At 37.4% G+C, this 15,075-nt stretch overlaps 1 protein-coding gene across 1 annotated transcript in view; it reads right to left on the minus strand.

The window, feature by feature from the left end:
* Positions 1-13,301, minus strand: part of LOC102480511 (cilia- and flagella-associated protein 47) — a 56,647-nt gene extending 43,346 nt beyond the window's left edge. Inside the window, 2 exon segments of the mRNA XM_027765701.1 lie at positions 7,098-7,249; positions 13,107-13,301. Of these exon segments, the coding sequence (XP_027621502.1) occupies positions 7,098-7,249; positions 13,107-13,301 (347 nt within the window).
* Positions 13,302-15,075: the final 1,774 nt, after the last annotated feature.

The following is a 15,075-nucleotide window of genomic DNA, read 5'->3' on the forward strand; positions in this document are numbered from 1 at the left end:
TCAAATCCAAGAATATATGAAAAAGAATGCTACACAATTCCCAAGAGGGTTTTATTCCATGTATGCAGAGCCAAGATTGGTTCAACATTCAGAAACTAATCAGTGTAAGCCACGATATCAATAAGTTGCAGGGGGGAAAAAAATCACATGATCATCTGAATAGAGAATAGGCAACTGACAAGTTCAATACTACTTCTGAAAAACTTTCAGGAAGTTAGAATATACGGGAATTACCTCAACATGATAAAGGCCACCCAAACATACTGACCACAAAAAATCATACTGAATGACAAAAGACTGGATGAGTTCCCCTAGTAGTGGGAGCAAGGAAAGTGCTTTTAGCACCCTTACTCAACATAGTACTGAAAAAACTAGCCACAGAAATAAAGCAAGACAAAGACATAAATGGGATATGCACTCTGGAAGGAGGGGGGAGTTTATTTCTGTCTCCAGATAACATGACTGTCTACACGGAGGACAACAAAGAATCTAAAACACAAAGATATAAAAAAAAACTAGAAAGTGAGCTCAGCAAGGGTAGAGGATACAATATCAACAAACAAAAATCAATCACATTTCTATACATTAACAAGAAATCAATATTAAAAAACAGAATATAACTTACTTTTTTTTTAAGAGAATTTTTGCTATAGGGTGCGTGCACTCACCAGAGAGACAGAGAGAGACAGAGAGAGAGAAATCACCCCTCAGAGGAGATAGTAATGCCACAATTTCTTTTCTTCTCAGGATTTTGGACATACACACACACACACACACATACACACACACACACACATGCCTGATATGAGTTTTAAGCTGCCAGGTCCGAGACTCGAACTGCAGTCAACTACATGGGAGTCCAGAGATGTAACCATTACATCATCTGTTACTACCTAGAATATCATTTTCAATCACTCCAAATAAAATGAAATAGTTATACACTTAAGAATATATGTGCAGGATCTTTGTGCCTATAATTACAAAACGCTGATAAAAGAAATCACATAAACAATAAATAAATTAAAAGATTTAGAACATTCATACAGTGGAAGATTTACCTTAGTAAAGATGTCAGTTCTCCTAAAATTAATCTATAGACTTAATTCAGTTCTTATCAAAACCGCAGAAAGAGTTTTTTTATTGGCTCAGAAAGCTTATTCTAAAGTTTATATGGAAAAGCAGACACACTAGGGTTGCTAAACTATTCTTGATAAGATAGTAAAGTGTGAAGAATTATTCTACCTAATATTAAGAATTATTATATAGAGAAGGTAATTAAAGTAAATGATGCTGTCCACGACACTGAAGACTAAGATCAATAGAATAAGAAATAAACCAACAACACAAATATGCTTAATTGATTATTTTATAAACATGTATAATCAATAAAGGAAGATTTCTCAAAAAAATAAAGTTAGAACAATTGGAGATCCATAAGCAAAAATAATAATAATAATAATAAATTTGACATAAATTTCACACTTCATAGAAAAATTAACTTTACATCAAAAAGTATTATAAAGTGTGAAATTAAAAGTAAAAAGAAATAAAATATTCAGAATCAAGAGTTAGTTAAAGAGCACTTAGATTTTACACTGAAGGCATGATCTATTAAAGAAAAATCAATGTTGGTTATCATTGAAATTTAAGCAAAATGAAAAAGTATGCTTTAAAAATACTATATTAATGGGAACCAGCAGTTAGCGTAATGGCTATGTCACTGGACTCCCACGTAGTCGACTGCGGTTCGAGTCCCGGACCCGGTGGCTTAAAACTCACGCCGGGTGCATGTGCATGCGTGCCCAAGATCCCGAGAGGAGTATGGAGGAGAAGGGAGTGAGGCGCTGGGGGGTGATTTCTCGCTTTCTGTCTCTCTGTCTCTCTCTGCCTGTCTGGCGAGCACACGTGCCCTATAGCGAAAACCTCTCCAAAAAAAAAAGACTACATTAAAAGGATAAAAATTCAAGTCACAGAGTAGGAGAAAATATTTGCAAACCACATTACCATCAAAAGACTTCTATCCAAAATCTACAAAAAATTTTCAAAACTCAATAATTAAGACAATTCTAAATGAATTTTTAAATTAAAAACAAGCAAAACACATTAACAGATATTTCACCAAAGAGCATATTCAGATGGCAAAGAACCATTTGAAAATATATTCAGCATTATCAGGGAAATGGAAATTAAAACTACAAGGAGATTCTACGATGTATCTATTATCATAGTTAACTTATAAAAACAGTGAAAGCAAAAAACACTGATAAATAAGCTATAAAGTACATTCCACATACATTGCTCATCAGAATATAAAATGGCACAGATACTGCGGAAAGCGATTTGGACTTTCTTATTAAACTAAACATGCAATTATCATATGACCCAGAAATTACACTTGTGGACATTTACCCGAGAGAAATAAAACTTATGTTAACATAGAACTTGTATAATAATGTTAAAATAGATTATTTGTAATCAACCCTTTTGGTTTTCAAAAGGTCAGTAGTTAAATACAAACATACCATGGAATACTACTCAGCAATAAAAGGAACAACATAGTGATATATTAAAAAACTTGGCTGAATCTCCACGGAATTTTCCTAAGTGAAAAAAAATAAGCCAATCCCAAAAGGTTATATACCACACGATTCAATGTAAACAACATAACTGAGATGAAAAAATTTTTGAAATAGAAGACAGAATAGCAGATTCCATAGTATAGGAATGATGAGTGTGAAGCAAAAGAGAGGCGTGTGTAGGTATAATAGTAAAGTGACATGAGGGATTCTTGTGGTATTGAAACTGTTCTGTGGTGGATGGGACAAGAACCTACATTAGTAATAAAATTGTATAGAACTTGCTAACATAGATACACACACATATACACACAATCAGTTCTAGTAAAACTGTAGCAACACTGTTAAGAAAGGTGGATTGCATCCATGGCAATTTCCTGTTTATGGTATTACAAAATGTTGCCATGGTGGGGCAGGAGGGAAATGCATAACGGATCCGTTTTATTTCTTATAAATGTATGTGAATCTTCAGTTATTTGAATAAAAAAAGATACATACCAAACTTTTCTCTCTCTCTCTCTCTCTCTCTCTCTCTCTCTCTCTCTCACACACACACACACACACACACACACGCACGCACACACACACACCTTCCTTAATTCATGTCAATTACACATAAAAAGGGCAGTGTTCTCTTATGTTGCAACTGTGGAGAGAAATGACTTCTGATATGAGAGAGGGCATACATTGTGGAAGCAGGAAAAAAACTCGTATATAAGAGTAGAAGAATCTTAATTAATTTTCTCCATATTTAGCACAAAAAAATCTGAGTGCCAGTCATAGATATGCCAAAGTGCAGAATACTCCAAAAATGGTCCTACTTACATTGAAAAATGTAAACTAAATATGTGTAGAAAATTAACAGCTTCTTTTTTAAAATAATTATTTCTTATTTAACTTTGTTTATTTACTTATTTATTTTAATTTGACCGGAGAAGGGGAGAGAGAGAGAGAGACAGAGCGAGCAAGCGAGCAAGCAAGCTGCTAGGTCTGAGACTCAAACCGCAGTCAGCCATGTGGGAGTCCAGCGCCCTTAACCACTACACCATCTGCCAGCCCCAATAGCTTGTTCTTTTCCTACCATGTGTCAACTGTTTAATTCCTATGCAGAATGGGGTGGTGTACTAAATCAGAATTTCTTAATACAGAGAATCAAAATAATTGTAAATCTAGTTTTTCTTATAGCCCAACTATTAGATATAACAATACAGAGAAAGTATAGAATATTATTTTGACCTTGCTTTTATTTGATGAGTTTTCAAAGTAACTGCAAGAAATATGATTACATACCCAAGTAGAGGGATTTCTATTGTTTTATTTCCTATAGAAATAAGCAGTTGGTCAAAAGTGTCTTCATCTTTATCAGGATGATATTCCACCGTAGCTGTCATCTGAAGGCCAGAAGCAAGCGCTTTATCCATATTGGGCAAATTCAGTTTGAACTTTAGCAGGAAAAAAAATAATAAAATTATACGTCTTAACTCTTTATAAGGAAATAATGTAAATAATTGTAGTTGGGATCATATATTATTCCTGTCCTAAAGGTAAAAGATTTTTTTTATTTAAAAATTTTTTTGAGAGGTTTTTGCTATAGGGCACGTGCACTCACCAGACAGACAGAGACAGAGAGACAGAGAGATAGAAAGCGAGAAATCACCCCCCCAGGGGAGATGGCCATGCTGCAGTCCCTTCTCCTCCATTCTCCTCAGGATCTTGGGCACGGACGCACACGCGCCTGGCATGAGTTTAAGCCACCGGATCCGGGACTTGAACCTCAGTCGACTATGTGGGAGTCCAGTGACATAGCAATTACGCTAACTGCTGGTCCTTAAATTTTATTTTTGATTGATAAATAATAATTATATATTTTATAAATAACATCTGTATACTATAAATAATGTACAATGTGATGTTTTATTATATACATGTATACATACATTGTGGAAGAGGCAAACCAAACTAATTAACATACTTATCATTTATTTGCGATAAGAACATTGAAAATCCACTCTGGACGATTTTGAAATACACAGAACATCATCAATAACTGTAATGATTCTGCCGTGTAGTAGATCACTGGAACTTCATCCTCCAATCTAACTGAAACTGTACCCTTTGACCAAAATTTTCCCCCAAAGTCTCTGGAAAGTACCATTCTACTCTCTACTTCTATGAGTTAGAATTTTTAGATTCCATATATAAATGAGATCACATGATATTTGTCTTTCTGTGCCTAAAGTCAAAGACTTAATGCCCATATTTATCTCTCTCAGTTTTTAGATTCTTAAGACATGCTTTCAACAGTACACAAATTTGAACTGGTAATGCATTTAGCTGAGAAATATGAACAGGCTCATGGCTACTTTAGAAATATGAAATGCTTATAGTAATTATGTGGTCTTTCTTCTAGGCAGCTTAAAATCTAGTAAGAAAAAATGAAGAGCAATCTAATAAAAAAGATACATGCATGCATCTATTTTATACACAAAAAATAGTTCCTGCATGGGGGCTTGGGCTTCATAACTCGGAAGAAATACAAAAGATACATAGAATCAAAGGGAAAATAAATAAATAAAAACACTTTCATTCGAGTAAAACATTTGCCAGACTCCAGAAAAAATGAAGTGAGAAAAAGATAATTGATATTGGTTGAGCACTTATCTGTGTCATGCATTCTACATCTAAAATCTCACTTAAAACACTTCTACAGTTCAGTGAGGCTGATATGAAGGCTTTCATCATAAAGGGGAGGAAACTGGGACATGTAGCATGTGACTAATGTCTAAAGTCATGCAGGCAATGAGCACTCAAAACATATCTATCTGACTGCAAACTCTTCCCACCCCCAAACTATAAAGAGTTCCTCTCCTGAATATATAACCTCTAAGGAGATAGGTATCCCTTGAAAATTAAATAATATAAACCAGGGACCATTTACATTGCATATGAGTGATGTAGACTTGAATGTCACAAAAATCACTGACTGGGCATGATTACTGTGGGCAAGGAAGAAGTGTAGTGTTCTTGGCCTAGACTTAGAGGATCAATGTGAAAAGTAAAGAAAAAGCAAAGAAGGTGCTCACTTCAGGGATAGGAATACCTTAGCACAGATAAGAATAAGCAAAATAGTCTCTCAGAAGGCAATGAATAAGCCACCTTCACTGGGCAGAGTTCTCAATTAGTAACAATGGAGTTCAGGTAAAATTAATTATTCAGGAATTCTAATACCAAGCTAAGTCTAAATAGTGCTTTGTAGCAATGAGAAAAAGAGAGAGAGGTGGAGTGATTTGTTGATAACACTGGTCAGAGAGCTTCATGCCTCCAGCAAATAATGATTCTGATACCTTATAAATACCACAATGCTATCTCTCAACCTCCCACAATCACAGAGCAGAAGGAAAACAAGGGCTAGATTTTTATCTCTCTGTATGCTGGAAGTTCTCCTACCAGCCTGAACTAGCTTCCCTCAAGGAAGGTATAGCTTCAAGAAGGGAAACCTGTAAGGACATTTGGAGAAGGGATACCGAGGTAGAGCATTGATGGGATGGGGAAGTGTGGTGTTATTGGTTGAAGATATTTTGATCAACAGGACTGGGGAGAAATGTTCACATACTGAAATGCTCACATTGTAAGCTAAACAATGTATATACAAAAAGAAATAAATTAAATTAAAAAATTTCAAAAAAAAAAAAGAAGAAGAAGGGAAACCCGTGTTTCACAATCATATACTTTTGGTCAAGCTACAAGTTTCTGAGCACTCATATGATATCCAAAGTTGTGTAAGGTACCATCTCTACTCTCAAGAGTTTATGAGCTGAGCACTGAGGCAAAATTAACATTTCTGAGTCATCAGGAAACATATCCAAAGTATAAGGAACATCTGTAAATGCAATTAGTATCCAGTGGGGCAGGAATAATTGGGGGATGATATAAGAGAAGACTTCTTAGAGAAAATGAGATCTCACATCGACCTTAAAAGATAGATGGGATTTGGAAAATGGTGATTTTTGTACACAAGAGGTGGAAAATGTGAGTCAGAGAAAAGGAAATCTGAGCCATAAGGGAGAGGGGACAATTATGAGTAAGACTGGCACGTTGAACCAGAGACCACACAAGTCATTACAACAATATTACATGGATAGTATCAGGAAAACTGAAGGATGGCATTGAAAATCAGGCCTAGGACTGTCTACGTTCCTTGACGACAGCACTATATACAACATAATATTAGGTCATCAGAAAAGTCATGACTCAATTTTGCATAGAAAAAATATGTCATGACTTTTCTGACGACGACCCAATATATACTCCATACATAGCAACTGTTTAATTCCTATGCAGAATGGGGTGGTGTACTAAATCAGAATTTCTTAATACAGAGAATCAAAATAATTGTAAATCTAGTTTTTCTTATAGCCCAACTATTAGATATAACAATACAGAGAAAGTATAGAATATTATTTTGACCTTGCTTTTATTTGATGAGTTTTCAAAGTAACTGCAAGAAATATGATTACATACCCAAGTAGAGGGATTTCTATTGTTTTATTTCCTATAGAAATAAGCAGTTGGTCAAAAGTGTCTTCATCTTTATCAGGATGATATTCCACCGTAGCTGTCATCTGAAGGCCAGAAGCAAGCGCTTTATCCATATTGGGCAAATTCAGTTTGAACTTTAGCAGGAAAAAAAATAATAAAATTATACGTCTTAACTCTTTATAAGGAAATAATGTAAATAATTGTAGTTGGGATCATATATTATTCCTGTCCTAAAGGTAAAAGATTTTTTTTATTTAAAAATTTTTTTGAGAGGTTTTTGCTATAGGGCACGTGCACTCACCAGACAGACAGAGACAGAGAGACAGAGAGATAGAAAGCGAGAAATCACCCCCCCAGGGGAGATGGCCATGCTGCAGTCCCTTCTCCTCCATTCTCCTCAGGATCTTGGGCACGGACGCACACGCGCCTGGCATGAGTTTAAGCCACCGGATCCGGGACTTGAACCTCAGTCGACTATGTGGGAGTCCAGTGACATAGCAATTACGCTAACTGCTGGTCCTTAAATTTTATTTTTGATTGATAAATAATAATTATATATTTTATAAATAACATCTGTATACTATAAATAATGTACAATGTGATGTTTTATTATATACATGTATACATACATTGTGGAAGAGGCAAACCAAACTAATTAACATACTTATCATTTATTTGCGATAAGAACATTGAAAATCCACTCTGGACGATTTTGAAATACACAGAACATCATCAATAACTGTAATGATTCTGCCGTGTAGTAGATCACTGGAACTTCATCCTCCAATCTAACTGAAACTGTACCCTTTGACCAAAATTTTCCCCCAAAGTCTCTGGAAAGTACCATTCTACTCTCTACTTCTATGAGTTAGAATTTTTAGATTCCATATATAAATGAGATCACATGATATTTGTCTTTCTGTGCCTAAAGTCAAAGACTTAATGCCCATATTTATCTCTCTCAGTTTTTAGATTCTTAAGACATGCTTTCAACAGTACACAAATTTGAACTGGTAATGCATTTAGCTGAGAAATATGAACAGGCTCATGGCTACTTTAGAAATATGAAATGCTTATAGTAATTATGTGGTCTTTCTTCTAGGCAGCTTAAAATCTAGTAAGAAAAAATGAAGAGCAATCTAATAAAAAAGATACATGCATGCATCTATTTTATACACAAAAAATAGTTCCTGCATGGGGGCTTGGGCTTCATAACTCGGAAGAAATACAAAAGATACATAGAATCAAAGGGAAAATAAATAAATAAAAACACTTTCATTCGAGTAAAACATTTGCCAGACTCCAGAAAAAATGAAGTGAGAAAAAGATAATTGATATTGGTTGAGCACTTATCTGTGTCATGCATTCTACATCTAAAATCTCACTTAAAACACTTCTACAGTTCAGTGAGGCTGATATGAAGGCTTTCATCATAAAGGGGAGGAAACTGGGACATGTAGCATGTGACTAATGTCTAAAGTCATGCAGGCAATGAGCACTCAAAACATATCTATCTGACTGCAAACTCTTCCCACCCCCAAACTATAAAGAGTTCCTCTCCTGAATATATAACCTCTAAGGAGATAGGTATCCCTTGAAAATTAAATAATATAAACCAGGGACCATTTACATTGCATATGAGTGATGTAGACTTGAATGTCACAAAAATCACTGACTGGGCATGATTACTGTGGGCAAGGAAGAAGTGTAGTGTTCTTGGCCTAGACTTAGAGGATCAATGTGAAAAGTAAAGAAAAAGCAAAGAAGGTGCTCACTTCAGGGATAGGAATACCTTAGCACAGATAAGAATAAGCAAAATAGTCTCTCAGAAGGCAATGAATAAGCCACCTTCACTGGGCAGAGTTCTCAATTAGTAACAATGGAGTTCAGGTAAAATTAATTATTCAGGAATTCTAATACCAAGCTAAGTCTAAATAGTGCTTTGTAGCAATGAGAAAAAGAGAGAGAGGTGGAGTGATTTGTTGATAACACTGGTCAGAGAGCTTCATGCCTCCAGCAAATAATGATTCTGATACCTTATAAATACCACAATGCTATCTCTCAACCTCCCACAATCACAGAGCAGAAGGAAAACAAGGGCTAGATTTTTATCTCTGTCTATGCTGGAAGTTCTCCTACCAGCCTGAACTAGCTTCCCTCAAGGAAGGTATAGCTTCAACAAGAGAAACCTGTAAGGACATTTGGAGAAGGGATACCGAGGTAGAGCATTGATGGGATGGGGAAGTGTGGTGTTATTGGTTGAAGATATTTTGATCAACAGGACTGGGGAGAAATGTGCACATACTGAAATGCTCACATTGTAAGCTAAACAATGTATATACAAAAAGAAATAAATTAAATTAAAAAATTTCAAAAAAAAAAAAGAAGAAGAAGGGAAACCCGTGTTTCACAATCATATACTTTTGGTCAAGCTACAAGTTTCTGAGCACTCATATGATATCCAAAGTTGTGTAAGGTACCATCTCTACTCTCAAGAGTTTATGAGCTGAGCACTGAGGCAAAATTAACATTTCTGAGTCATCAGGAAACATATCCAAAGTATAAGGAACATCTGTAAATGCAATTAGTATCCAGTGGGGCAGGAATAATTGGGGGATGATATAAGAGAAGACTTCTTAGAGAAAATGAGATCTCACATCGACCTTAAAAGATAGATGGGATTTGGAAAATGGTGATTTTTGTACACAAGAGGTGGAAAATGTGAGTCAGAGAAAAGGAAATCTGAGCCATAAGGGAGAGGGGACAATTATGAGTAAGACTGGCACGTTGAACCAGAGACCACACAAGTCATTACAACAATTTTACATGGATAGTATCAGGAAAACTGAAGGATGGCATTGAAAATCAGGCCTAGGACTGTCTACGTTCCTTGAAGGCAGCACTATATACAACATAATATTAGGTCATCAGAAAAGTCATGACTCAATTTTGCATAGAAAAAATATGTCATGACTTTTCTGACGACCCAATATATACTCCATACATAGAGTCAATGCAGATTCTTGAGCTAGGGTAGAAAACAAGCACTTCTCTGTGTTAGGAAAATCATTTTCTAAGTAATTATAATAATGATGATGACAATGCCTCTATATAACGCCTTGTTTTACTTCTTCTTATTCCCTCCAAGAGAGATGACACATTTTTCACTATTTTGTCTCTTTCCTAATTCCCTTTATGCATATGATGGATAAGGTGTGCATATCATGATCCTGCAACAAGAGAAATTCACACTGATACTGGCCTGTAACCAGCAAATGTATCTGGCTATTCTCTTATCCGTGTCAGGACTTGTGTGGGCTGAATAGTTTTCAATGACAACTCTCACTGCAAAGCAAAAGAAAACTAATTACATCTTTTTTCTTCTGATTGAACACAACCCATTCATACAAGTGCCTCCTGAACATCCATAACATAGTTTATCTACATCCAGAAATTACTGCCAGCTTGATTTTTTTTTTTTAAGAGAGATTTTTGCTATAGAGCATATATGCTCGCTGGAGAGACAGAAAGCGAGAAATCACCCCTCAGGGAAGATGGCCACTTCACAATCCCTTCTCCTCCATTCTCCTCTCAGGATTTTGGGCATGTGCACACACATGCCTGGTATGAGTTTTAAGCCAAAGGGTCTGGGACTTGAAGCGCAGTTGACTACATGGGAGTCCAGTGATGCAGCCATTATGGCATCTGGTGGTCCCCAGCTTGAGTGCAAAAGAAAGTATTTTTAGATATGTTAACTAGTTTAATTTCATTATTCCTCATTGTACTAATAAATTATAACATCGCCTTGTACCACATACATTTATAAAACTTTGTCAATTTATGATAAAAGAATAAAAAAGTATTTTCAGATATACATTCAATTGTTCAATAAATATGTGATAAGAAAGTGAAGTAATAAACATGTCCTTAGTTTTGCAGTATCTGGAGTAATCATTTATTTTTTCATTTAAAGAGGAGTAAATCTCTTGAAATACTTTTTTTTGGAGAGGTTTTTGTCATAGAGCGTATGTGCTCACCAGACAGACAGAGAGAGACAGAGAGACAGAAAGCAAGAAATCACCCCCCAGGGGGGAATGGCCATGCCACAATCCCTTCTCCTCCATTCTCCTCTTAGGATCTTGGGCACGCATGCACACGCGCCCAGCATGAGTTTTAAGCCACCGGGTCCGGGACTCGAACCGCGGTCGACTACATGGGAGTCCAGTGACATAGCCATTATGCTAACTGCTGGTCCCGAAATACATTTTTTTAATTAAAATTTCAAGTTACTTTATTAAGAGAGAAAAAGAGAATACCCCTTCTAGGATCCTAACTCTGTAATCTGCCTCCAGCCTCAGCCAGCCCAGATCATTGGCATGTGCCTATGTCTGGCATGCACTGAAAGACCCTATATATGAACCTAGAACTTTCTTGTGTGGGTCTGGTTGAGTTACCACTGTGCCACATCTGGCCTCAAGAGATGCAATTTTTATAAAAACACTGAAATACAAAAATCATTAAAACTGATTCCATCTCTACGAAAGTCAAGAACAGACAAAACTAATCTTTAGAGTTAGAAATCAGAACAATGTCGCCTTCAGGGGATGATTACCCCAGGGACTGTAAAGAAGGGGCACTGAGGATCCTCTGTAGAGCTGGATACATGCTATGATTTGATTTAGGTGTTAGCTACATGGTACATATAGAAAAATTAATCATATTGGCACCAGCAGATGGCATGGTGGTTAAGGCACTGGATTCCCATGTGGATGACGACAGTTTGAGTTCGAGACCTGGCGGCTTGAAATTCACAACAGGCATGTGTGCATGCATGCCCAAGATCCCAAGAGGAGAATAGAGAAGCAACTGAGGTATAACCATGCACCCTGGGGGGTGATTTCTCGCTTTCTTTCTGTCTCTCCAGCGAGCGCACGTACCCTATAGCAAGAAAATTCTAAGAAAAAGGGGGGGGGAGACTAATCATGTTTTACTTTTGATATCTGTGCACTTCAGTGTAGTACATCATTTTCGTACCTCATTTTTGTTTTAAAGGGTAGAAAATAGCACTTGAAAGTCCTTTTTCTCGTTGCCTCCTTATCATTACTATGTGTTTTTATACATACATATCTACAGAAAAGGTATTTAATTTTAACCAAACAATTATAGACATCTTTTCATTTCTATATGTGTAAGATGCATTTAATCATATTTATCACTAGGAATACCTTGTGAACGTTTTTTAATTATTTTATCACTTACATATCAAAAATTCTTATCATTCCTCTATGAAAAGTTTTTCCCCAAGGTTAGGTGATTACAGAAAACTAATATTTATCCTTTTAACACATGATGTAAGAAAACACTGTGAGATAGAGATGAAATTCTGTCCACTTTGAAGTTAGGAGGCCCTCAGAACATGAATTTAGATCATGTTTAAAGCCATACGAAATTTCCCTCATTCATTTCTAAGTTCTAGTAGAGCAGAGCTGTATCCTGTATTGTTTCACACCCACGGCCTGTTATATAGTGGGTGTTCAACAAATGTTTGTTAAAACATGAGAAACAATCAACCTTTCCGCCAATTCCACAACTCCTGCAGTAATCAGGTACTTTAGGAGTCAAAGAGTATTTAACAGTTAGTTCTCAGAATGCCCAAGGCAACTACAGAACTGTGAAGCCAAAGTGTACAGATCGGGGCTACTACCATGTAAACAGTGCTGGATTAATTTTCTCAACCCAGGATGAAAATGGGCTGTCCCCATCCTGTCTTGCCCACCACCCAAACTCAAGCAAAAGGAAAAACAAAATAAAATCCCCCCTTCTCCCCCCAAAAGAGGATAGCATACATAGGCACAGAAACACCTAAGTCATCAGTGCTCCCCTGGAAACCCAATCCTTCCCCCACCCCCTCAAGGGGCGCCCAGGTGAGGAGGCATTCTCAGAGATCCCGCCCTCCCGAAGTCCTGTTCCAGGTATCCCTTAGTGTGTCACCTGTGGCTTGATCGGCTCCTGAAACCGGATTTTCAGGTTACTACGACCAAGATTGTGTATAGTAATCGGGAGGCGGTAAACCTTTCCCGCCAGGGCGTCCAGGAACTTCATCTCTGTCGGAGTCACTCGAAGGGGTATCTCTTTAATCGGGCTCTCCGCGTCTCGGGAGGCGAGGGAGCCCCGCTCGGTGTCCATGACTGACCTCTAGGTAGCCCGCAAACGGTGGCGGACTTGGTAGATTGGAGACAATTGTGGACGCCTGTCGCTAGGCAACCGTCAAACGCTGAGCGCTAGCCTAGAGCCCCGTACTCAGTGGCTCCTCCCAAGCAGCGCTAGTTCCTGCAATAGCGACTACAGGAGTCTGGCCAAAGGGGTTGGGAAGTGCCAAAAACACGCTATGGCGGCGGAAACACCCGAAAACGCCAGAGGCATCTTACTTTGCCATGGTCTCAAAGGATTTTAAGACGGCACTGGAGTAGAGACATTTCCCAGAACTCTAAAGCTTAATGAAAAGCTCTAACCTTAAAGCTTAATGAAAATGATAAGTCCATGGGATCTATAAAGGCAGTTAAGATGTAACAGAAAGGAAGAAAATTAGGGGGAAACAGAGTCAGGGACCCCAAGATGTCCTACTCAGTGGCTTTTAGGCCAGAGTTTCTCAATCACAGTGTTGTTTACAACACCAGAATACTGAATTTATGAGAACAGAAATCAGTAGGGATAGGAAAAATAACTTAGTCTATCCATGATGGATAATCATTTAGATCTATATGCATTAATATGGAAAGATATCCATTATACTTTAAGAAGTGGCCAAACCATATGCACACTGCGATGCCTATTTCTTGTTACACACACACACACACACACACACATACAGTGTAACAGCAATCCTCTGGGTCTTTTTTTGCAATGCAGATTACAGTTTCGGTAGATCTGAAACAGAACCAAAGACTACAACAAGCTCCCAAGTGATTCCAATGCTGCTAGTCCAGGGACCACACACTGAATACATAGAGGCTTTAAGAACTTTGTTAACTATTCTAGGCATACTCTTTATTTGTGAAACAAACATGATGCTCAGGAATTAGATATCAAACACCTTCATTGCCAGTTGAGGACTATAGCAAGAGGTTTAAATTCATATTATCCAATCTCTACTTTCTCATGCTTACTCCACCATGACCTCAGAGATTCAAAATACACTACTTGCTTCTGTTCACTCCTTGCCACTGCACAAGATGTTCTCTCTGAAGGGAATGGCTTCTCTACCTGACAGCTGAAGTATTCATCCCTCAAGACCTAAGTACCAGGACCAGCAGTTAGTGTAATGGCTATGTCGCTGAACTCCCATGTAACTGACCGCAGTTCGAGTCCCAGACCCATTGGCTTAAACTCACGCCAGGCCCGTGTGTGTGCCCGAGATCCCAAGAGGAGAATGGAGGAGAAGGGATTGCCACGTGGCCATGCCCCCTGGGGGGTGATTTCTCACTTTCTATCTCTCTGTCTTTCTGGCGAGCACATGTGCCCTATAGCAAAAACCTCTCAAAAAAAAAAAGACCTAAGTACCTCTGTAAAATCTTTCCTACGATTGCTTTATAATATTCTTATAGTATCAAGATGATAAACAACTTATTACTTCATTCTTCACACAGAGGTGGAGATTAAAGCCTTAAATGCAAAGGCAAGTTGTCAAATTTCTTGAAATTGTTGCTGCCAATAGTTGGAAAGAGTGATGGTGGTGAATGTTATTTGTAAATTCTTAGGAATGGATAGATTTTAAATATCTGTATCATTTTTCAAAATTCTTGCTTAACAAGTAGGTGAGGTCAATCCCAGCTGGATTTTTTATAATAATCACTCCTACCATGATCAATACAGACAACAACACAGGGCAGAAATTAATAAGGGCATGTTCCTATGAAGGCCAACAGTTGTGACAATATCACCCTATTACTGGGTCATCGGA

The sequence above is a fragment of the Tupaia chinensis genome, unplaced genomic scaffold (genome assembly GCF_000334495.1).
Source record: "Tupaia chinensis unplaced genomic scaffold, TupChi_1.0 Scaffold139466_1, whole genome shotgun sequence".
Lineage (NCBI taxonomy): Eukaryota > Metazoa > Chordata > Mammalia > Scandentia > Tupaiidae > Tupaia > Tupaia belangeri.